Source organism: Cryptomeria japonica, chromosome 9 (genome assembly GCF_030272615.1).
Source record: "Cryptomeria japonica chromosome 9, Sugi_1.0, whole genome shotgun sequence".
Classification (NCBI taxonomy): domain Eukaryota; kingdom Viridiplantae; phylum Streptophyta; class Pinopsida; order Cupressales; family Cupressaceae; genus Cryptomeria; species Cryptomeria japonica.
Window position 1 is genome coordinate 62,989,384 of NC_081413.1, and position 24,085 is coordinate 63,013,468.

At 36.9% G+C, this 24,085-nt stretch overlaps 1 protein-coding gene across 2 annotated transcripts in view; it reads left to right on the top strand.

Annotated features, from left to right (window-relative positions):
* The first annotated feature begins 359 nt into the window (after window positions 1–359).
* LOC131033480 (probable U3 small nucleolar RNA-associated protein 7) overlaps window positions 360–24,085 on the top strand; it is a 43,597-nt gene continuing 19,871 nt past the window's right edge. Inside the window, exons 1-3 of one of the 2 annotated variants that reach the window (XM_057964718.2) lie at window positions 360–866; window positions 1,422–1,508; window positions 1,698–1,787. In XM_057964718.2, coding sequence (XP_057820701.1) covers window positions 1,428–1,508; window positions 1,698–1,787 — 171 coding nt within the window. In that variant the 5' untranslated portion in view covers window positions 360–866; window positions 1,422–1,427. Of the gene's footprint in view, window positions 878–1,421; window positions 1,509–1,697; window positions 1,788–24,085 lie in introns of both variants that reach the window. The other variant, XM_057964716.2, reaches the window with a different exon arrangement.

Here is a 24,085-nt window from a genome sequence, read left to right on the forward strand (position 1 = left end):
TAGATGTTAAACATCCATCTCTTTCTTATGTCCTCTCTTTTTGTTTTTTATATCTCACTCTATTTTTTCATCGACTTCCTTACCCACCCCCCCTCTCTTTATTGCAAACATAACAAGAGCTTATTGGTAATGAAGTTCAATTATCTTCCAGGTTTTGTTTAAGTTGTATTTTGATGTGTAAGAGTATATGTATCATTAATTTCAAACTATTACTTTTCTAGTGAGACCTTATTTGCACAAACATCATTTACTAAATGACCTACTAATTGACCTCATATATTGCACAGATATATACCAAAAATATATCAATGTTTTTTCCGAATTGACTTTCCACACCTTTAGACATACCTATTGCACACCAAGATGCAATTGCTAGTATATCTTAGATTAAGATGAAGGGCATACTTCAAGTTCCTTATGTCCTTATTTTGTACATCCTAGGTTTTTTTATTCTAAGTGAAGATTAAGGCGTTTTGGCCTGGCCGCTAATCCTAGGGCAGTTCGTCGAAGAAATCAAACATTTCGTGGGAAGATTAAGTTGGTCGATCAAGCCTCATACCAGTAGTCTTGCTGTGTGTATGGTCCCATTCTGGAACGCAGACGTATAAGGGGTTCGACTTGCTCATTTCTCCTAGCCGCTACCTCTTCAAACTCAGGCGTGGCTCTCTTTGGTTGCTTGTGGGTGATTATTATGCTGAACAAGGGCATTTTTCCTGAGCGCGTGGAAGGGTGAAGAGTCCTGGAAGCATCAGTGCCGTTTCTCTGGACGTAGACTGCTTTGGAGAAATTATTGGAGCTTGATATGAAGCGTAGCTGCTGTTGTATGCTCCAGAAGTGGTGAATGTAATTGCTGCTATTTATCTCAGGTTGATAAGAGGTCAGAAATATATATGCATATCTTACTCTTGTAAACTTATTTGCTGGTGCAATTAAAAAAATGTTATGTGCTTCAGTTTATATCGAAAAGTTATTGTCTTTCAGTAAATGCATGCTTTTATTTCTATTTGATCATAAACACCAAATCGTTTAATTACCTCTGCAAAACCTGAAATAAGACATTTAAACCATCAAGCAAACTATTGACAAAATTATTCGAAGGGAAGATAGCAAATTAATGGTTTGGAAACCAGTCGGGGACATTTCATGGAATGCCACTACGATACTATTATAATTCTATTGACACAATTTTAGTGGTACAAATATGAATGGGTAAAATTATAATTAGAGGCTTTAGTAATATTAGGGGATGATATTGGCCATATACAATGCAAAATCAAACTTTTAAAGCTTTTTTAGGGTTTTTTTAGTTCGACTTTATACAACTTAGTTTAAAGTTTAAACCCATTAGTTAGTAATTTAAAAATGACCTCAATGTTATTTCATATAAGCATATATTAATGTTTATTGAAATGGATTTGCAGAAAAATATGGATACAGAAAAAGACAACGAGAATGTGAATGGCAAGCAGGTCAAGAAATATCTGAGAGGAAAGGGTGTGCACTTAAAGGTAAATATTTATTACTGCCTTTAAACTGGTTTTTATTATGAAACGATGTCATGAGAAGAAGAGAAGGAAGGAATTCAATAATGTAATGTGTCTGGACAGTTTAGGGTTTAGGATTCACTCATTTATTCTAGACTATGTATGCTTCTTTTTTGTATTCGTAATTGTTATATTGTTATTTCATTGTTTTAGGAAATCAAAGATAAGAAGCTTAAAGGGCAATTGGCTGCTAAGGAAGCATTGTATGGAAAATCAGCAAGAAATGCAGCTAAAGTTGAACAGGTTTGAGATCAGCATAACTATGCTTTAACCATTTTTAATTTTTGGCTAACTGTAACTGGAGACAAATAGAGCCTCAGTCCTGAAATAAAGGGAGATTATGTCAAAGTCTTTACTTCTTATCAATCTTTATTTACACGAAGAATGCTAAAACCATATTTGAAATCGTAAGACTTGAGTGGAAAATTTTCGTCTTCAGCTCAATTTCACCTCATAAATACCTAAAGATCAGACTGTCCATGCATTAAAGAGGTTTATTTTTATTAAAATGACACGGTTGACATGGTTGTGCACTAGCTAATGATATGTTTTTGATGGATCAGATATCAAAATTCAAAGCTACATTATATCTATGAAAATGAAAGTTGGCTAGAAATATAATCACTTTCATTGTCAATATGGCCTATTAAAATCTACTGTCTGTTAAAGTCACGTGGATGTAACCAGGTTCTATGTTTCCAGAGACAAGAAATGGGAAATGTGACAATTGGGGTTGGAAAGGTTTTGATGTATTTAGAATGGGATTTAAAAATTTCTTGGGGTTTCATCGAGTATGCACATTGCTAGTGGTTCAGACATCATAAAAATTCAAACATCGCCGTCATGATCTTGCAAATGGTCAGACAATGGACAGGTAATAACCTGCAAATGTTCAACCAATTTTCAGAAAACGACCAGGAATGGCCAAGAAAGTATAAGAAATGACCTAGATGACCGGCCAAAATGGCCATGTTTTGCATGCTGTTTGTTAATACCAACGTTGCTTGGTCCAAGAAACCATAATGGAGCCGAAATGTTGTGTTTCTCAACAAAATTACAGAAGAAGCCTTGCCAAAATGTAATAAACACCTTCTTGCGATCTGGTGGGTGTTGTGAAATGACAAGTATTTTTTTAATATACATACACCTATGTTGTGAATGGAAATAAAACTTCCGGCTAAAGTTATAGATACACTATTGAATGTATTCATAACATGCATCATCATCTACTCCATACTCACAGCACAACTCAAACTATTAAAAAGCTTTATTCCAGAAGTAAAGAATGCAGCAATCTTGATTATATCCCTAGTTGGTCAAAGAATATACAAATTACTACCAATTGTAATTACATATCAGAAAAAAATGCAACTAGGAAATCCATCTGATAACTAGAAGTCCACTTGGGATCTCAAAAAACAAACAAATCATAATCTGGTTGACTTATAGATACTGTCTACTACAGTTTTTATTCAAATAACATATATTTCAGCAGCTTTAACTTCATATTTAACACCCTTAACTGCTTGAGGAGTATTGACCATCGGACAACTAAACAGTCTTATCTGAGTCAAAGCATTTTGCTGTAGCAGCTTTGTAATGTCGACGTTTGTAAGAAGGAAGAAAAAATAGTTTTCAGCATCACTTGCACATCAGGTCAACACTTTCATATGGGGTGATGAATATATTAGATCCATTACATCGTTACTGCTCCTATGTTTTGACTCAAATACAGTAATAGGTCAAAAAGCTACGTTACCAGGAGACGCGTCTCCTACCCCATGAGACACAGTACAGCCCCATGAGACACAGTACAGCCCCATGAGACACAGTACAGAGATGCGTCTCCCATACCCGAGATGTCTCCGAAACTTTCTGATGCACAGGCCATTTAGATTGGCAATGGTACCAGCAGTATAAGCAATTTTAATTTCAATTTTTGTTCAATTTTAAATTTAACATTAAACTTTACCACTGTTCTTGTTTTCAAAGTTCCATGTCATGATTTTTTTCCTTTATTAAATTATATTAAAAAAAATTTGGCATCTCGAAGTACCCCCGTCTCCTATTTTTGATGAAAATTAGCCATATCAGTACCGGTATCATTCTCCAACGTCTCCAAGTACCCCTGTCTCCTGGTAACCTTGTCAAAAGGTTTCCCATTTTCTAATGCTTTACCCATTGGGTACAGGTTACCAATGTCTGCAACAAACTAAGCACGAGATCCTACTCTGAAGAAGGCGGTTGAAACTTAAAAAAATGTTTTAAGTGGAAACATAAATGAATTAGAAACAAGTAAGTGCTTTTGGAGTAAAAAGTAACTAAATTTATAAATAATGGGAGCTAATAATGAAATTTGCCGAAACATCTGTAATAAAAATAATCAAGTTCTATATTCATTATGGTCTTGTGTCCAACTTAAAATTGATTAGCTTAGGAATTGAATAGGAGAGCCCCAAGCAAAGCATTTTACTAATCAAAGTGATTGACCCACATTAATTTTTCACAAATAGCAGAGGCTCAAATGTAAAGAAGTTGTGGAGCCACATAATAAACATTTAAACACAATTCCTAGTCATGAAGGCATAGACATAAGCTCATGCAAATAATCAAGAATAATACACAAAATGCTTAATGTAATGTAATATGATATTACTCACTACAGTGCCATAATGAATGCTGAAGTCTATGCCAACATGCAAAAGATGCTCGATGATATAATTGCCAAAGATTTCAGACTAATGAAGCCCCTTTACATTAAAGTCTGAATCTACTTCAGTTTCTTTCCAAAAATACTGTTTCCGCTTGATCATTAATGCTCTATCTTCGCACTCTTAGCCCAAGTTCCATTGCAAATTTATGGGCTCAAGTAAAAAGAGGAATAAGGAACGTGAACCAAACAGTTGTAATCATGTTTCATGAATTTCCTCTTGCTTTGCTTGCTCATTTTGTCCCCCTGTGTCATGAAAGTACAACTATTTAAAGATTAATTTGTTGGATTTATCTCTGTATTTTTGTTGAAATGGTTAGCTAGTTTGGATCATATTTTAATGTTGCCTTGTGGCAATCAAAATATATTATCTTATTGTAATAAGGTTAAGCGATTTATGCCTAATAGGGCTGGGCCTAAATGTAACGTGTGGATTAAGCAATTTATGTCTATAGGGCTGGGCCCAAATGTAACGTGTGGTTAAGCATTTCATGTCTAATAGGGCTGGGCCCAAAAGGAAACGTGTCAGAAGTTGCAAGTTATGTAGGCCCCAAATTGGGCGCCAAAGTGCAAAGTTAAATATGTAAAATAAAGGAAATTTGGTTAAAGCCGACTTGGAAAACTTGAACATGAATCTTGTATATAAACAAGATTCATTCTACACAACAATTATCATCATCAAGTGCCGTCAGCCTTATGCAAGAACAGTCAGCGAATCTGGCATGGTAGAGAGCGATCCATATCTTCATCCTTTAGCGAATCCATTGGACAACTTGCTGGGCAAGGTAGTGCGCTATACTTCAGTAATCTCCCTCTTCAAATGGTGTCGATATTCTGCTCTCTCTGAAGACATACTACAACTGCATATACTAGGTTCAGTCTGCCCTAGATTGGCACTCAATCAGATAAGTAATCTGATTCATGTAATCTGCTTATAAATAAGGAACTGATCTGAATCTTTGATGCTGGGTTTTTCCTCCAAGAGGGAGGTTTTCTCAGGGTACTTGTGTCTTGTGTTGTGTGCTTTTATTATTATTTCTGCTTATTCTCAGTCTGTTTATAATTTAAGTAACTAGATTAACATCTGATTGCCTAAAATCAACAATTTTGTCCTTGCTTCTTAATCCCATGTTCATCTTTGAGGTCTCAAACTAGCCACAAACATTTCACTCAAAGAAGCAATTTTTTTTAGTTGGCTATATTCACCTTCATTTATGGGAATGAATTTGCTTTTGGGAAAAATGAACAATGTTGAATCTTTCACAGTATCAATGTTAAATTTTGACTATCAAGAACCTGAAACCAAAGGCAAACAAATATATGAATTAAATAAACAAATCAAGGGAAAATACTGATCATTGATACACCCAGAGAAAATAAATTTTAGGTCATCATACATGGCAAAAGGAGAAATTGACAAGTATTTCATCTCATTTGAAATGAAAGCAGAAAGGAAGAAAACCTTAATACAAACAAGCTTAAGTAGATAGAGAGAACAAGTGACAAGTGTTATTATCTCTCTTAATTTGAGGGAAAGATGAAAAGAACATTCAAGAAATGTTGCTTGATGGATCAGCAAAATGAGATGGTGACAAGTGTCATAGCCTTGACCACTCTAAAGGTTGTAATGTCCCTTTTTGGGATATTCCTGAGTTCTGCCCTAAAACAGTAATTCCAACTCAAAATGAGAATATCATTATATTTATAAATATAACTTTATCAAAAATGATGAAACTTTATTATGATATTCAATTTATATTTCTACAAATAATTCTGAAAATAGAACTTATCTTGATTTTCTGCAATAGTTCTTCAAACTGTCTTGCTAAAGATCAACAATACTCAGATCAATAAATCATAGCACAATACTCAATTGATCAAATCATGAATTCCCCATATATACCTTGCAAATCAGCTGAGTTAAAAGACCCCGTCCCTAACTCAACAGTGATGAAACCAAGGACCCTGTCCCTAGTTTGTCGAAGGTAGGAAAAGACCTCGTCTGTAGGGACCCACTTGTCCTAACCTTAGAAAAACTAACATAATTGATTCCCAATTAAATCTAAGTAAATTTCCATTTACATAAATGCAATGTGTTTAAACAAATGAATAACTATTACCATTAATATGAGTGCATTCATTGAAAAGAATGATATGAAGTAAGATCCATAAGTTATGAATAACTTAGGTAAATACAAACAAGTTAAAATAAAGATAACCACATGTTAATGTATATGAAAAACTATGAAATACGACAGGCATCTAATCCAAGCGTCATGCTTTCGAAGAAACTCATCAAAGAGAAATGCTTATGTAATGGTTCATGCGTATAATAAACGCAAACTGAAAGTATGCATTAAACTTAAACAAACATTCACGAAATGAAAGAAGACTAAGCATGAAAACATGCAAACCACAAATCATACACAAGTAGGACACATGTTAGTGGTTAGCAGTTTTCCTTACTTTTGTTAGTTACATCTTCTTGGCGACTTCCTGTTGCATTTTTGACAGTAGGCCTTATAGACCCCTTTACACAGCTTACACAGCTTGATCATACATAGCTTTCTTAGCTTGATTTTGAGACCACATTGTTCTATTACAAGAAATCATTAGTACATAAGATTTTACAATGATATACATAATTCTGTCTCCGGATGTAGTGTCTTCCTCGCCATCGGACTCACCTCCATCTGCGATCTGGAAGACGAACAAATAACCCAGGCGTTTTATCCGCCCAACCAATTGAAGCTTGCGCTTCCTGGTACTCATGACAAGCTCCCGTCCCTCACGATGGAGTGTCCTAGCAAGCCGACATCAACTTTCGGGATTGGACCTGTGCGTGCATGTAGCATCTAACAACAACCTGTTGAACTTATCTACATGTGATTTGGTAGGGAGAAATAAATAACTTGGCTAAGTTTTAACCCTTTTGGGGTAGGTGAAAAACACCCTGCCCTGTTTGACCCATAATCAAGCACCCTATCCATTATACATCCCTCATAGACAAAGATAAAAATTACCCCTCCCGGGTACATATATATTTTTCTTTATATTTACAATTAATGTATCATGTTGGTTACTTCTCGTTAAATTACACCCATTTGTGGGATTTAGATTCCATTCAATAAAAACACATCATATATATATATCCATTTATGAAAATTTATATCCATTATAGACCAAAGAGAATATTTACCCTTCCTGGTTAATCTCGATTAGTGTTAATAATTCAAAATTTCCTAATTATGGAGCTTATATAACTGTTAGAATCTCTTCGAATAAATTGATAGACTCAAAAATAGACTTAGCCTATCACCAATCTATGTAGTTAGTTGCAGAGATAAGAAGGAAATTTAATCAACTTCTAGAAATAATTCAGTTATCAGTAATCAAAATTTAGATCCATTATATAACTGGTATATCGACCCTTAGAAGAAAAACACAGATGGAAGAAAGAGAGGAGATGAGGAACGATTTAACCCACAAGGGGTATCGGCTAAGCCTGCTTCAACCGATCCATGCCAACCTACAACGATTCCTTTGTCAAGTTATCAGATTTACAAAATTATCGATCCCTGTCTAATGCCTTGATAGTAAAACAATTAAATCGACCTACTACAAAAATTGTGTCAGATGGGAAAGAAGAATAGTGGCATAGAAAATAGCTAAATAATTTCATACAAAACCATATGTATGCAGATCGACCCATATTTTAAGCCTACAGAATAAAAAGAAGGAAGAATAAATGGGGCGATACCTTCTTGCTGTCTGAAAATCGATTTGGTTCTACCAAATCGACCATGCAAAACAAAACAATATTAAGTATTAACTAAGTCAGATCAGTATAAAGGGCAGATTGTCCAAAACAGAAGAATAAGAAGGGGGTGTGTTTAACACAAGTCGAATTTAGCAAATTCCTTGCACAGCACATTTAAAATGTTAGCATCAACAGAAAACAAAATACTCTCCTAGCTTGATCGACTGTGTCAGTAATTAAACAAAGAATTCGAACTATTGCTGAAATTGGAGAGGTGAGAAGGCAATGAGGGATTGTTACCCTGCCTAACACGTGGAAAGGAGATGGAGAGCTGTGAGTTTCTGCAGAAGAAATCGCCCCTTTACAGCTATTGACCCCTTTGGTATGCAGTGGAGTGGAGGTAGGGAAGGGCATGGAATTTCCCCTCTGCAGGTTCCAGCTTGCAGTCCACGTGGAGGGAGAGAGGAGGTGCTATCGCAGCCTTCTCCTTATTGCATACCCAGCAAACAAAAGAGAGGAAGAGAATGAGACGTGTCAGCCTCTCTTCAGGAAAATTCAAAATCAGCACAGAGAAAAATTCGATGATTGAGAGAACTTCGATGAAGGCGAGAATGGTAGAGGGTTTATTTTATAATCACGTTTGGCTAAGTTTTGATCCAGAATACATGAATCTTAATTGCAGTAAATATAGGTGATTGGAGAGTTGAAGTGAAGAGGGCTAAGCCAGTTAAGAAAATTGATCAAGAGTGGGACTGGATTGATTAGCCAGTCAGGAAGATAAACTTGAGAGTTGACAGGAAGATACAGACAGTTAAACTCTCTATCAAATTTTAATATTTTATGCTTAAATTATATCATAATGTTATTTATTATCGACTTCCCAAATCGACTTTATTATTTAATTAATTTATTTGTTTAATTTTTACACGTGTGCGTGTGTGTGAATGCACAGGTCATATTCCTTGGGTTATTGTCGACGAGCTAGGAGACTCCTTGGTTATTTGTCCGCCTTCGATGGTCGACCCTGCATCCACCTCGCACTCAACAAAAATCGTCAAATCATCACGATATTAAAATTCGCAACATAATTAAAATAATGTCGTTAATAACATCATCATATTGTTTTTCAATTAAATAGCATCAAAATATCATTAAATAGCATCAAAATATCATTAAATAGCATCACAATTTAATGTCAAACATAAATAATGTTGCCAAACATATCAAACATTATTATAATATAAATGTCAAAATTTAAATCAATCATCCATAATATCAGTATCTATCATATCAACTTAGACTAAAAATTATTCATCTAAATTGGGTCGTGGCATCGTCCCTCCCTAGTTCTCCCCGTGAGCCCGGATCCCATCCGGTGACAATACCAACAATAATAAAAAAGACATACAGGGTCCTTGCCTTGTACTAACTAGAATTCAAATTAACGAGATACAATTAGCAAGATAAACACCACATCAAGAAAATAGATACAGACCAAGGATACTTGACTACTTGTTGGTACAAGGGTGACAAGATGACTCTAGGTCAACATTAACAATAATGTGGTACAAACCTTACCCTACCAAGGCCAAGATCCTCAGGCAGATGTCCTATTAACTGGACTTAGGACTCATTGGCAATGTTCTTTTCTAATATCTACGACCCTCTCCTTGATGATACTCTCCCTCCCTTCTGAGGGTGTTGAGGTTCTTGCAAACACTTGATCACAAGAAAATTCAGTTAGTCACATCTTAACCATTTGGTCAGGCAGATGTCCTATTAACTGGACTTAGGACTCATTGGCAATGTTCTTTTCTAATATCTGTGACTCTCTCCTTGATGATACTCTCCCTTCCTCCTGAGGGTGTTGAGGCTCTTGCAAACACTTGATCACAAGAAAATTCAGTTAGTGACATCTTAACCATTTGGTCAAATTCATAATTTGCTACTAATTTAAATTACTCCATAAATTATTTCCTTTCTGATAGCAATTCATTCATAGAAGAATAAACAATGTCATTGATTAATCAGAACAGTTTGATGGATTGATTGTTGTTGAATGATTGATATTTGAATGTTTGAGGTTTGTATGATTGTTTGATTGATTGTTGTTGAATGATTGATATTTGAATGTTTGAGGTTTGTATAATTGTTTGATTGGTTGCTGCTTGTTGAATAATTGATAAATGAATGATTGTTATTAGTATCATTAATTGATTGATTGATTTGATGATTGATGAGATGATTTTGTAAATTGATTCTGGAATTCTTGAAAGAATTCGTATTTGATGATGAATTTCTGAATTGATGATTCTCTCTTCATTCATCCTTCTTTGCTTGGAGAATTTATTTGCCCTTTATACCCATTTTTTGAAGTAGTCACCACCTTCCACAAGGGATGAGCCACCACCCTTCACAAGAATTGAGTCAGCACCCTTCGTTGCTGCCTTTGAAAATAATAATTCATTTCCAAATTGATACCTTCATTCCCCTTTGATGATATATGGATGTCCTTCTCAAATTGTTTCCCTTTTATATCTCATGTTTGAGGGAGTCACCACTCTTCATTTCATGCCTTTTGACCATTCATTAAACTTAATGAAATTTAATTATATTATCTTTTTTTATTTTTTATTTTTTATGTTTTAATTTATTATTATATCTCATCTCAAAAAGAGGACATTACAATCCGCCTTGCCCAGTACTGCTTGTCCTCATGTAACCAGAAGCTAGCCACAAGCTAGGATGCCTTCTTAGAGATATCCTGGAAGTGCAGATGCAACAACAATTTTTTTTATAGTTGGTCTCCACAACAGTTGTCTTTTCCATACATTACATGGTCTTGGCTTTTCATAATTTAGGATGACTGTTGTCATATTCATAACAGGTTGTTATCTTTCCTTGTCATGATTGTTACACACCACAATAAACTTGATCTTCAAAAGTGAGTATGGCAGGGACCTCTATCCAACTGTCCTCTTGTTCATTTAACCTCTGTTCATTGTACATTTGACTTTGAAATGTTTTCCTATGCCTATCACAGTATTTTGTCTCCATGACCGTTATAGTTTGCATTTCACTCTTGAGAACCTCCCTCCATTTATTCTTCCCTGATGTCTTTTCATGCTCTCTGAATCTGTTTCACTCATCCACTGTTAACTTAGGTCTGTAAAGCATGACTTTTTAGAACATTCTTATGACTATCCTTTAAATCTTGTCATCCATCATTCGTGTTGACAGTCAGCAACCTCTGTTATTTATCCTTGGTCACTGTCATTCCCTTTGGGTAGATTTTTGTCATGCTTGCTCCTCAAAAAACTCATGAACCACTCCACTGTCTATCATTGCCTCTAGCTGTCATTTCTCTTTATGCTGGTCTTCTTCACGGGGTCCTTTGACTATCACCTCTTCCCCTTCAACAGTCACATGAATGTGTCCTCTTTTACTTGTCATTGACTGTCCTATGGTCTGTTTAGAACTCTCTAGAACTGCTATTCAGCTGTTGCCCATTGATAACGAAGTCCAGGGTTTGTGACGTTTTGACTCGAACTCTCAAAACTGAAGCAACATATCATAATCCTTGGACAGGTCTCTTTACACTTTTAAAGACCCCATTTAAATTCCAAGCCCTGCCACTCATAACATAAGGTCATCATGCATTTGGAGCTCTGCTTATGCTTGAGATATTCAAAAAAACAATTTGCAAGGTTTATGCTTGCCAAAGGGTGGGAAAAGACCCTGTACTTCCAAACCTTAGTCCAGCCCGTGGGCTCGAACCTCGTCTGGTCTATAAGTCCTAACTAGAATTCAAACTTGATATCCTGATGTATTTGCTAGATTATTGTTGATTGCTTGATCTTGAGATGGTGGAGATGAAAGGCTCCTAAATAACAAATTACAAGACGATGTTTCTAAAACAAAAAATCGTGAACTGAGAATGAAATTTTTCTAATATTACAAATATGACCATTAAATATTCAGAATCTGAAAACACAAAACAAGAGACACAAGGATTTATCTTGGGAAAACCCTCCACCCGACGGTGAAAAACCCAGCCACACCAAAATTGAATTTTATTATCAATATGAATCTGATACAATGCTTTTAAGCCTAACAAGCAATGATTGTTATCACTTTAACAATCAATAGAATAAGTCAAGAAGCTTCTGAAAAATGATGACTTCTACCTTACATTCAGAATATGTCCTTTCTACAACATGATGAGATCACATATCAATCGAACATAGAAAAATTATACTGAAAGATTGAAAACTACAAGATAGCTGAAGATGATATCATTCCTTCAAATACGTCCACAAAAGATGAAAGCATATAATAAAATAGCCTTGCTTAAGAATTACTCTGCACTCCCCATACAACCTGTTACAATACACGTGAAGAAGAAAGAACAGGTGCACGAAACAATATGTCTTGAGAGGACGGAAGACGGAAAGCTAAGACATCAAGAATTTGGCGACAGTTACAAAACAACTTGAAACTCCTCCAGCACCGACAAGAGACACCAAGGTGATGACATGTGAATCTTACACCGACGAAGCTTACACGAATGAAGATGAGAAAGAATTTCTTCCCGTAAGAAATACAAGGAGAATACGATACGTGCAAAAATCAATGCAAGAAGAGTGCTGATAAGCACAAAAAGAACTGAAACACTTCCAGTAGTCACAACGAATATAGAGCTCAAATTTTATGAAGTGAGCAGAGATGCAGCAAAGCAAAGAGAATTCCACAACCACGGCAGGAAACGATATCTATTGAAGTTACAAACATTAACAACTTTAATACCCTCCCTTAATGGTCGTTATACTAACTACACCAAGTTACCCTCTAAATTTTACAAACTTGTCTGGCCTCAGAAACTTGGTTAGAATATCTGTAGTCTGATCCATAGTTGGAACATATTGCAAGATCACAGTTCCATCTTCAACAAAATGGCGAATGAAATGACAACGAAGCTCTATATGTTTGGTTTGTTCGTGGAAGGTTGGATTCTTGGCAAGTTTTAGCACCCCTTGATGGTCACAAAAAAGGGTGAAGGCTCTGCTTGAGACATTTTTATGTTAGAAAGCATCCTTCGTACCCATACTGCCTCACATGTTGCTTTAACAGTGTTCCCCGATACTTTGCTTCTACCAAGAAAGAGCTACCGCTTGCTACTTCTTACTAGCCCATGTGACTGCACCTGTACCAATACTGAAGACATACCTAGAAGTAGACTTCCTATCATCAACAAAACTTGCCCAATTTGAGTCTATAAAACCAATCAGCCAAGGATCTTTGCTTCTACTGTATAGAATGCCAAAGCCAAGTGTCCATTTCACATATCTTAGTACATGCTTCACTGCAACCCAATGTTCTACTTTAAGTGCTTTTTATGAAATGAGATATGTAGCTCACAACATAACTAAGATCAGGTCTAGTGGTTGTAAGATAGATGAGATTGTTAACTAGTTGCTTGAAAGTTGACTCATTCACCACAGGTGAATCTGATTTGGCTGATGGTTTCAGACCTTTTTCCGTAGGTGTAGATGAAGGTTTGCAATCTTTGCAATCTGTCATCCTAAACTTATCCAACAAACTCCTGGCATATTTCAACTATGAAATGAAAATGCTATCACCTGTTTGCCAAACCTCTACGCTGAGACAATAATGTAGAAGTCCCAAATTTGTCATATCAAACACCTGACACAAATTCAGTTTGATTTGCTCAAGCAACTTGCTCCACTACCAATAATGATGATATCACCCACATAGATGACAAGAAGAATGATGACATTACCAACACTCTTGACATACAAGTTGGGATCCGAAGGACTTCTTTGAAAGCTCTATGCAACCAAATATTGATCAATCTTGATGTATGATGTTGGGGGCTTGTTTTAGGCCATAAAGAGCCTTCACCAGTTTGCATACCTAGTGTTCTTTGCCTGCAACCTTGAAACCTTGAGGTTGCATCATGTAGACTTCTTCCTCCAAATCACCATCGAGGAAGGCACTCTTCATGTCCATTTGATGGACTTTCCTGCCAGACTGTGCTGCAATGGCTAGAACTAGTTGGATGGTGCTCATCTTTGTTGTAGGAGCAAATGTTTCCTCATAGTTCACATTTCTTTCTGTGAGAAACCTTTAGCCACCAACCGAGCTTTGTATTTATCAAGAGTTCCATCAGCTTTGTACTTCACTTTATAGATCCATTTGTAGCTAATGGGTTTCTTCCCTGGTGGAAGATTTGACAAAAACTAGGTGTCGTTTTTCAGAAGACTATAATGTTCAGCTTACATAGCCTTTTTCCATTTAGGTTTACCTTTTGTCTTTGAATAAGTCTAGGTCTCGTAAACACTATGAATGTTGACCATAAGAGCAAAGTTCATTGTATTTTCTTCTTGCTCTTGCCTCTAGATGATCAACCCTCAACAAGCTCATTATCTTGAACATCATCGATGAGCTTTTCCCATCATTTAGGTCGGAGAGTAGAACCATCTTCTTCCAAATCAGGATGATCATCATGACTTGGGCTGCCTGGAATGGAATCATTTGGATGCTGATTTAGGTTGTCCCGAGGGAACTCTGGTGCTGCAATGTCATGCCTAGGAGATTCCACAAGTTCAGGTTTAGAATCATTAGAATCCCTCCCTTCATGTGGAGCTAATGGAAGCCTAAAACCTATATTTTTTGTCTGTAGAGACTGATTTTTAGGATGCTGGATGGGAGAAGAAAGCAGAAAGGGCCCACCTTCATCAAAAACCACATCTCTACTGAATGTGAGACGATTAGTGTCCACATCAATCAGTCGATAGGCCTTATGATTGTCACTCTAGCTTGTAAGCATTAACTTCTGACTTTTGGAATCCAGTTTGGTCCTCTTTGCATCTGGAATCCAAACATATGTTGTCAAACCCAAAACTTTGAGGGGGCTGATTTTTGGTTTCCTCCCAGACCAAGCTTCCTCAGGAGTCATCTTCTTAACTGCTTGTGTGGGAGATTGATTTAGAAGGTATACAACAATATACACTGCTACAGCCCAAACTTTCTTAGGCACATTCTTGTTTTCTAGCATACACCTAGTCATTTCAGTTATGGTTCGGTTCCTCCGCTCAACGACACCATTTTTCTGAGGGGTATAGGGTGTGGTAAGTTGAGGCTTGATATCGTGTTTAGCATAGAAGTTCGTGAATTTAGTGGAACAAAATTCACCCCCATTATCTGACCTAAGAGTTATGATTTGATGACTTGAATCTTGTTCAACTAATGCTTTAAACTTCTGAAATTCATTAAACACATCTGATTTTGCTTTTAGAAAAAAACACCCATATTTTTCTACTAAAATCATCGACAAATAGAAGAAAATACTTGGCACCATTGACCGATGCCATATTCATTGGTCCACAAACATTTGCATGAACCAGTTGCAAGACTGTCATGTCCCCTTTTATTTAAAATCTAATTTTGGCATTTATTAATCCATTTGTTCTTCCATGGGTTAATTGGATAAGCTTAGAGAGAATAATTAATTTAATATTTAGAATTTTTCAGATATCTCAATATCAAAAGGACAGTTAAATATTAAATTAAATTTTTAGAAGCACTTAGTGGCGTGTTGGAATTTGTGCTATTTTGGGAAAGTTGTTGAAGGATGAATTTTAGAAACTTTTCACCGTTAGAAGTGGAGGGCAATCGTTGATAACTTAATGACATCTTTTGGCAACTGCCAATAATTCTTAAGGAGGGAGTTTGAATGTGAATTTGTACCATTTTGGGAAAGTTGCTGTAGGATGATTTTTAGAAAGTTTCTGTTGTTACAAGTGGAGAAGAATCTTGGACAGCTCAATGTAGACTTTTGGCAATTGTCATAACCAAATTAGCAAGAATTCCTAAGAAGTTGAATTTGGGTGCCAAAATCATGCATGCACGATAGATACAAATATTGTTAATTTGGTCATTTGGAGGGTATTTGATATCACTTTTTTTCTCATATTTGCAGATTTGCAGGAACATTCTTCAACGGATGAAACCCCGTTGGAGTAGAAGGCTTGTGGATGAAAACCCATGAGCAGCAGGTGGTCGGAGGACAAAAACCCTTTGTTCACAATGGGCAATCTCATCTATAGCTTGCATTTGGACTGAAGGAAGATAGGATATTTGTTATTTTCTTTAATTCAGTTTGCAGGACTTTAATAGAGCTGTTTGGAGTGGTTTAATGAGCATAGTTGTGTGTTTGCTGTTGTTGTGACTTATTTGTGGGTGCATGACAGCAGTATGCTGCTGTTATATTATAATATTTGTAAAAGACTATATATTTTGTATATTTTCATTTGGAAGTCAACAGTGACATTGGTGGTGTTTCAAGTGATTCAGGTAAATTGTGGGAGTGATAGTTTGTGGGTTGTCTAATATTTTGGAGTTTCGGAGATTTTGTGTTGCTGCTAGTATTGATCAGTTTCAGACCTGATTGTATGATGCTCATATCAGAAAAATAAGTTTCAATAACATTCTCTAAGGTTTCATTTAAATTGGCCTCTTATGTGCAAGATTAGCTAGTGAGTTTTGGTGTTTTCGATGAAATTTGGTATAGCATTTGTGCATCTAATTTCTAGATCTTAGAGTATTATGAAATTTTGGGTTGAGGACATAACAAAGACCTTGGATGCTCTCCAAGCTTGTCCATGGGAAAATGGAGTTCAATGCTGCTTCCTTGCTTGGCAAACTTTGCACACACCTTGTGTCTTCTGTTGAATCTCAGGTAAGGCTTCTATCAGATTTTCTCGAGCCAACTGATGCAAAGAGTGCTGATGGAAGAGCTCTTTGCAGCCATTGCAATCTCTTGAGACTCTTCAGTATCGACCAACCTATACAATCCATGATCTTTGAAGCCAATGACAATTGTCTTCTTGGAATCTTTATCAACATGTGGCACTTGTGTGCATTGAAGACGACATCCAACTTTAGACAATGTCGCATAATCCGACTAATAGAAAGGAGATTGAGCTCCATGCCCGAAACATAGTACATGTTGAGAAATATGAGATTTCTCCCACCAAAGGTAATTTGAATGTTGCCCATGTTAACAACTGTATGCTCTTCACTACCACCAAAGATCATTCAATCAGAGCAACTTATACACCGTGAACCAATCTCTCCTGTGTGTAAAGTGCCAAGGAGCTCCAAAATCAACATACCAGGCAAATGATTTGACATGGTTTGTTGGTCTTTTGGACATAAACACATAGAAGGCAGACTCCTTTTGCTCAGAATGCTTTGCAACATGGGTCTTCTGCTGAGACTCTCCCCGGTTGGATTTCTCATCAACCAACGGTTTTCTGCATTGTTTCTTCATATGGCCAAGCTTACCTCAATAATGACATGTGATAACCTTCTTGGAGCCTCAGGTTTTCTTTGTCCTTTTGGTTGAAAGGACTTTCTTTTGCCTTTATCTTTGGCAGTTTCTGCAGTTGGTGTTTTGCTGCTTCTCCCAAACTGCTATTTCTACTTGTCTTGCTGTAGGAGCTTGTGGCGCACATCAGGAAACTTCAGGTCAACATTGGTGGACATAATGTTGAGCGTTTCAATGAAGTGTTTGTAGGATCGTGGTAAGCCTTTTAGTATGATAACCACCATATTCTCTTCTTCCATATGGCGATCAATGGCCTCTAGTTGATCATGAATATCTTTGATCTTCATAAGATGCTCTTGTAGGGACATCTTTTTGTCCATCATGATTGAAAACAACACATTTTTCTAAAAGAATGCTTTGCCCTTGTTTGATAGTCCATGAGATCCTTCGGATGTGTCCAAATCTCCGTAGCTGTCTTGCTAGGCAACACTTGTGGAAGCATGTCATCGGTGATTGACAACTTAATGAGCATAATTGCTTCCTGATTGCGCTCATCAAACTTGTCTTGGTCTTTTCTTGTTGTTGAGGGATGAACAGTTTTACCTAGAACAATCTGGTCCAAACACCGGTATTAAAAAATGATGAGCATGCTTTGTTTCCACGCACTGTAATTCTTGCTGTTGAAGCATTGATTGCCTTCCAACATGATTTTGGTCAATGATGCCATCCCTTCCGCCTTCCAATGCACGAATAGCGAGTTCAAACACCAGCAACAAACTTCAAAAAAAGTCTGATTTTTTTGGTCAAAACTTAGACAAAACTTGTGTGGTATAGATCCCAAGGCACTAATTGCAGAAATTAATACCTCTGATTTTATTAAAAAAAAATCAAGCAAAAAAATACAGAGAACCCATGATTTTGTTCAAAAATTGAAAAACATCAGTTGCTGAAACCCCAGGCATGGAAAGACAGGAATTTGCAAAATTGTCTGAAAAAATACACACACTCGCGTGGAAAAAGCCTTTGCACAGACCACCCCATCACTATTTTTAGAGCCAAACAAAACAAATGAGCCCGGAAGAAAGTCTTCCATTTTTATATGTTTTTTTTTCTTGCAGAATCCACGATCTGTTGTTTGAGAATACTGTCGCACACAGAAAAAAACACCAAGAACACAACCTGAAAGGAACAAAAATCACATGGAAAACTTTTGTCCAGATCGCAAAAACCACATGTTTTGGGAATCTGAGTCCTGTCAAGAAAGGTCTGCAGACCCGTCCTGCGTGCAAAACACAACGAATCTTGTTGCAAGCAGATTAAAATGGAACTCAGGCAAAAAAATTCGCCACGAATTTTCGTGTTTGGCAAGCCTGCGATTTTCCTTTAAAGTTCAACACGGTTTCCGGACAAGCAAACCCCTCAAATATTTGCAGAGAATAGACCTTTGATTTTTTTTTTTTTTTTAAATCGACTTAAAAATGTTAATTTTAACAATCAGATGTTAATTTTAAGCAATCAGATTATAACGGACTGAGAATGAACAGTAACAACAATGAAAAACACAAGACAAAAGACACCAATACCTTGGGAAAACCTCCCTCTTGGAGGTGAAAAACCCAGCAACTAAATCCAAATTTTTATTAGGCAAATCAGTATAAGACTTTACAACTTTACTTCAACACTTGAAGCATTCAGAATAGAAGGGTAAGCAACTTATCTGGAACACAACTTGCAGATCAAGGAGAATCTTCGCTGTCTTTCAAGTTCGCTGACCCTAGAATAAAGTCGCTGTCATTAGGAATGACTTCGCTATTCTTGACAGTATCTTCGCTGTCCTTAAGTGTATGTTTGTTTATTTAAATTACATTGACATTTTACATCCTTCACGTTACATATTTGGGTCCAGCCCAAAATCACATTTACTTGCCTCCACGTTACATGTTTGGGTCCAGTTCAATAATACATTTATTTGCCTTCCACGTTACATGTTTGGGTCCAGCCCAATAATTTGATTTACATGAGAGATAATACATATGAATTTCAATTGTCATTGACAACATTAAAATTCAATAATGAGTTATCCGATCTAGCTATTATTTTCAACACTCCCTCTTAGCTAGGGAGGATATCTGCCACTTGTCATGATCCATTCATGACTTTCATCTTGCATTGGCCGCAAGGATGAATGCATAAGCTTCATAGAGCTTACCTGCAGCAAAACACATAAATATCATGAACTCATTTCATGATGTCCATCTTGCATTGCCCACAGAGGATGGATCCACCTTGCATCGCCCGCAGAGGGTGGAAGAGGTCTTACACCTCAGCCTTCTCCCAAAGAAGGATACAATATCACATTGCATTGCCCGCAGAGGGCGACTCCACTTTGCATTGCCTGCAGAGGGTGGAAGATGCAAATTGAATTGCATCACTAAGATTGAGACTCCCTCTCAATCAATGCCGTGTTCTCCACAATTCCAAGCTTCTCTCTGAAGTACTCAAACTTCACCCGAGCTAGAGGCTTTGTGAGAACATCTGAAACCTGTTCATCAGTGCTGATATATTTCAGCTGGATGGCACCTCTTTGTGCCATATCACGAATATAGTGATAATGAGTTTCCACGTGTTTTGACCTGTCATGAAACACGAGATTATTAGACATTTTAATACAACTCTGATTATCACAATAAATAACAGTGGATTCCCAAGGTTGTCCAAACAACCCAGCAAGAAGCTTGCGAAGCCAAACTACTTCTCTAGTTGCTACATTTGAAGCAATGTATTCAGCTTTTGCAGTACTCAGTGCAACTGAGGACTATTTCCTACTGGCCCAAGAGATCATAGCGGACCCCAAGCTGAAGCAGATTCTTGAAGTGCTTTTTCTGTCAGTAACACTTCCAGCCCAATCAGAATCAGAGTAGCCTTCCAAATTGATTACTGTGTTGGTTGAATACTTCAGTCCATAGCCAACTGTTCCACACAAGTATCTCAGGATGTGCTTGGCTGCCACCAAGTGAACATGCTTTGGCAGGTTCATGAATTGGCTAAGTGCACTCACTGCATTGCAGATATCTGGTCTAGTGTTGACTAGATACATCAAGGATCCAATCAATTGCCTGTACTCTGAAGGATCTGCAAAATCAGAGTTAGTTGCAGAAATACTCAACTTCTTCAAGTTAGTTTCCATAGGAGTAGACATAGGTTTACAATCCATCATACCAAATCTTTTCAATATATCAATAGTATATTTACCTTGACTTAGAATAATTTCATTAGGTCTTTGCCACACTTCTAACCCTAGAAAGCAATGCATTAGACCTAGATCTTTCATTTCAAATTCAGTAGCTAATTCTTTCTTACACCTAATGATGAGACTATCTTCACCAATTAGAAATAAATCATTTACATATGGAACCAAAATTAGCATTTCACCATTAAATACTTTAAAGTAAATGTTAGGATCAACATCATTCTTATAAAATCCTAAACTAACTAAGTACTTATCAATTCTTTCATACCAAGCTCTAGGAGCTTGCTTGAGGCCGTAGAGAGCTTTCTTCAATCTGCACACATGAGTTTCTCTATTATGAATCTTATAACCTTCAGGTTGTTCAATATAGACTTCTTCCTCAATAACACCATTAAGGAAGGCAGTCTTTAAATCCATTTGATGTAATTTCCAACCTTTGGTTGCAGCAATAGCTATAATAGTTCTAATGAAAGTATATCTAGCTATAGGAGCAAATGTTTCTTCATAATCTATGCCTTCCTTTTGAGAAAAACCACGAGCTACAAATCTATTTTTATATTTTTCTATAGTACCATCAACAACATGTTTAATTTTAAACAACCATTTGGAAGAAACAACAGACCTACCTTTACGTCTAGGCACAATATCCCAGACATCATTCTTGATGATGGATTGATACTCTTCGTCCATAGCTAACTTCCATGCTTGCTGGTTCGTGGCTTCTTCTATGCTGAATGGTTCAGCCTCAATGATGTTGCACATCATTGCAACATAGTTGGAGAGCTTCTGAGGTCTCTTATTTTCTTTGAAAGTGCCATAAGGAGCCGCAAACTTTTCTGCATCTTGAATTGTGCTTCTAACCCAAAGAGGTCTTTTCTTGCTAACTGCAATGTCTCTAGGTCCATCAGTTGGAACCAGAGGCTCAGGAGGATCATCATGCTCAATAGGTTCAGGAGGTTCAATAGATTCCCTCTGAATCTCAGGGTTATTATCAATATCCATATTTTGATTTTCATTGACTTCTTTATCAATATCAATAAGAGAACCTTTAGATTTCTTGAAAGCAATATTTTCTTCAAAGGTGACATCCCTACTTACCTCAATGTACCTTTGACCAGGAATGCAGATGCGAAATGCCTTGGAAGATTCACTATATCCAACAAGGATACCTTTCTTCGCGGAAGGCTCTAACTTAGTCCTCTTTTCCTTTGGCACATGAACATAGACATGACTTCCAAAGATCCTTAGGTGGCTGATATCTGGTTTGACTCCAGTGAAAGCTTCCTCGAGAGTTATGTTCTTTAGGACATGGTGAGGGCATCTATTCTGAATGTGCATTGCAGTCTTGGATGCTTCAGCCCATAAGAAGGTTTGCAGGTCTTGATCGTGAATCATAGCTTTGGCAGCTTCAACAATGGCTTTATTCTTTCGTTCAGCTACACCATTTTGTTGAAGATTGTAGGGAACGCATAACTCCCTCTTAATTCCTGTTTCTACACAAAAGTCATTGAAGCTACTTGAGGTGTATTCACCTCCATTGTTAGATCTTAACACTTCAATCCTTTTACTAGACATATTTTCAGCTAGAGCTTTAAATTCTTTAAACTTACTTAACACTTCATCAAATTCTTTAGATTTTAGAAAGTAAATCCAAGTCTTTCTAGAAAAGTCATCTATAAATGTAACATAGTATAAAAATCCGCTAGGTGAAGGAACAAACATGGGTACACATAGATCAGAATGAACAAGTGCTAATTTTTCCTTAGCTCTACTTTCACTTTTATGAAATGGACTTTTAGTGTTCTTACCTAATGCACAACCTTTGCAAGCATCATCATGAAATTGATTAAGTTTAGGCATACCTTTAACCATCTTTTCAAGTGAAGGAAGTGCCTGATAGTGAAGATGACCGAGCATTCTATGCCATAGCTCTCTAGATTCAGGAGCTTCATGAATGAGTGCTCGAATGGGGTTAGCTGAAAGCTTATACAAACTATCATATCTACTTCCAATAACACGAGCAAATTTAATACTAGATTTCTTAGGCCATGCAAGTACTTTATCCTCAGAAAATGCTATTTGATAACCATTATCTTCTAGGGCCGAAATAGAAATTAAATTCCTCTTAATTCCAGGGACAAATAAAATATCACTATGATGCAAGGACATGCCATATTCTAAATTTAAAGAAGTGCTACCAAAACCTCTTACCGAATACTGAGCATTATCACCAATTACCACATGAAGGTTGGACTCTTTCTCCATCAAGTCTGAGAGATGCTCTCGAAATCCTGTGATGTGTCTAGATGCACCACTGTCTATCAACCAAGTGTTGCTATCGGTTGGCACATTGCTGGACAAGGCAAAAATGAAGAGGTAGTCTTCATTATCCTCTGAGTTTGCCACTTCATTTAGGTTGGCCTCTCCTTGCATGGGCGGGTTCTGACATTCTTTAGCGTAATGTCCAAACTTGTCGCATCTGAAGCAACGGACACGTGAAAGATCCCTTTGCTTCTTCCTTGAATCGTAAGCAGGAGGTCTGAAGTCTCCATCTTCGAAGTTGTTCTTCTTCCAATGGCCTCCCTTTCTTCTAACATGTTGAGATGCAAGCACATGTTGATCTCCTCCATGAGAGCCTTTATGCATTTCTTTGGCAGCAAGGCGTGACTCCTCTTGAATGCAATATGACTGGAGGCGATCGAAGGAAAGGAATTCAACTCTTCCACTTATGCTTTGAATGAAGGGATCCCAAGGGTCAGGAAGACCATTCAAAGCAATCATGACAATATCCTTGTCCACAACCTCGCTTCCAATGGCGCTGAGTTGGTCCTTCAATTCTGAAATCTTCATGAAGAAGGACATGACTGAATCTCCTTTGCTCATTTTGACTTGAAGAAGTTGCTGCCTCAATGTAAGTGTCCGACTGATGTTGTTGATCTCATATATCCCTTCTAGATGTTTAAACATCTCTTGGGCTGTCTTCAATTTGGAGACAACTGGAACAAGATGATCCTTCACAGAATCAATAAGGAACTCCTTTGCCTTGAGAGCATTCTTCTTGAATTGCTTTAGCTCTTCCGGATCCGAAGGTTCAGTCAGATCCATGTCTTCCACAAATTGTAACAGCTCTAATTCTTCAAGAGCAAGGAGGACACGAACCTTCCATGATGTAAAATTGAGGGCACCTTCAAATCTGTCCTCTACTTTCAGACCTGTAACCATCTTGCAAAACTAAAACAACAAACTGAAAGTGAAGGACAAGTAATAATCTGATTAGAATGAACCTAAAGCTTTGATACCATGTTAATTTTAACAATCAGATGTTAATTTTAAGCAATCAGATTATAACAGACTGAGAATGAACAGTAACAACAATGAAAAACATAAGACAAGAGACACCAATACCCTGGGAAAACCTCCCTCTTGGAGTTGAAAAACCCAACAACTAAATCCAGATCTTTATTAGGCA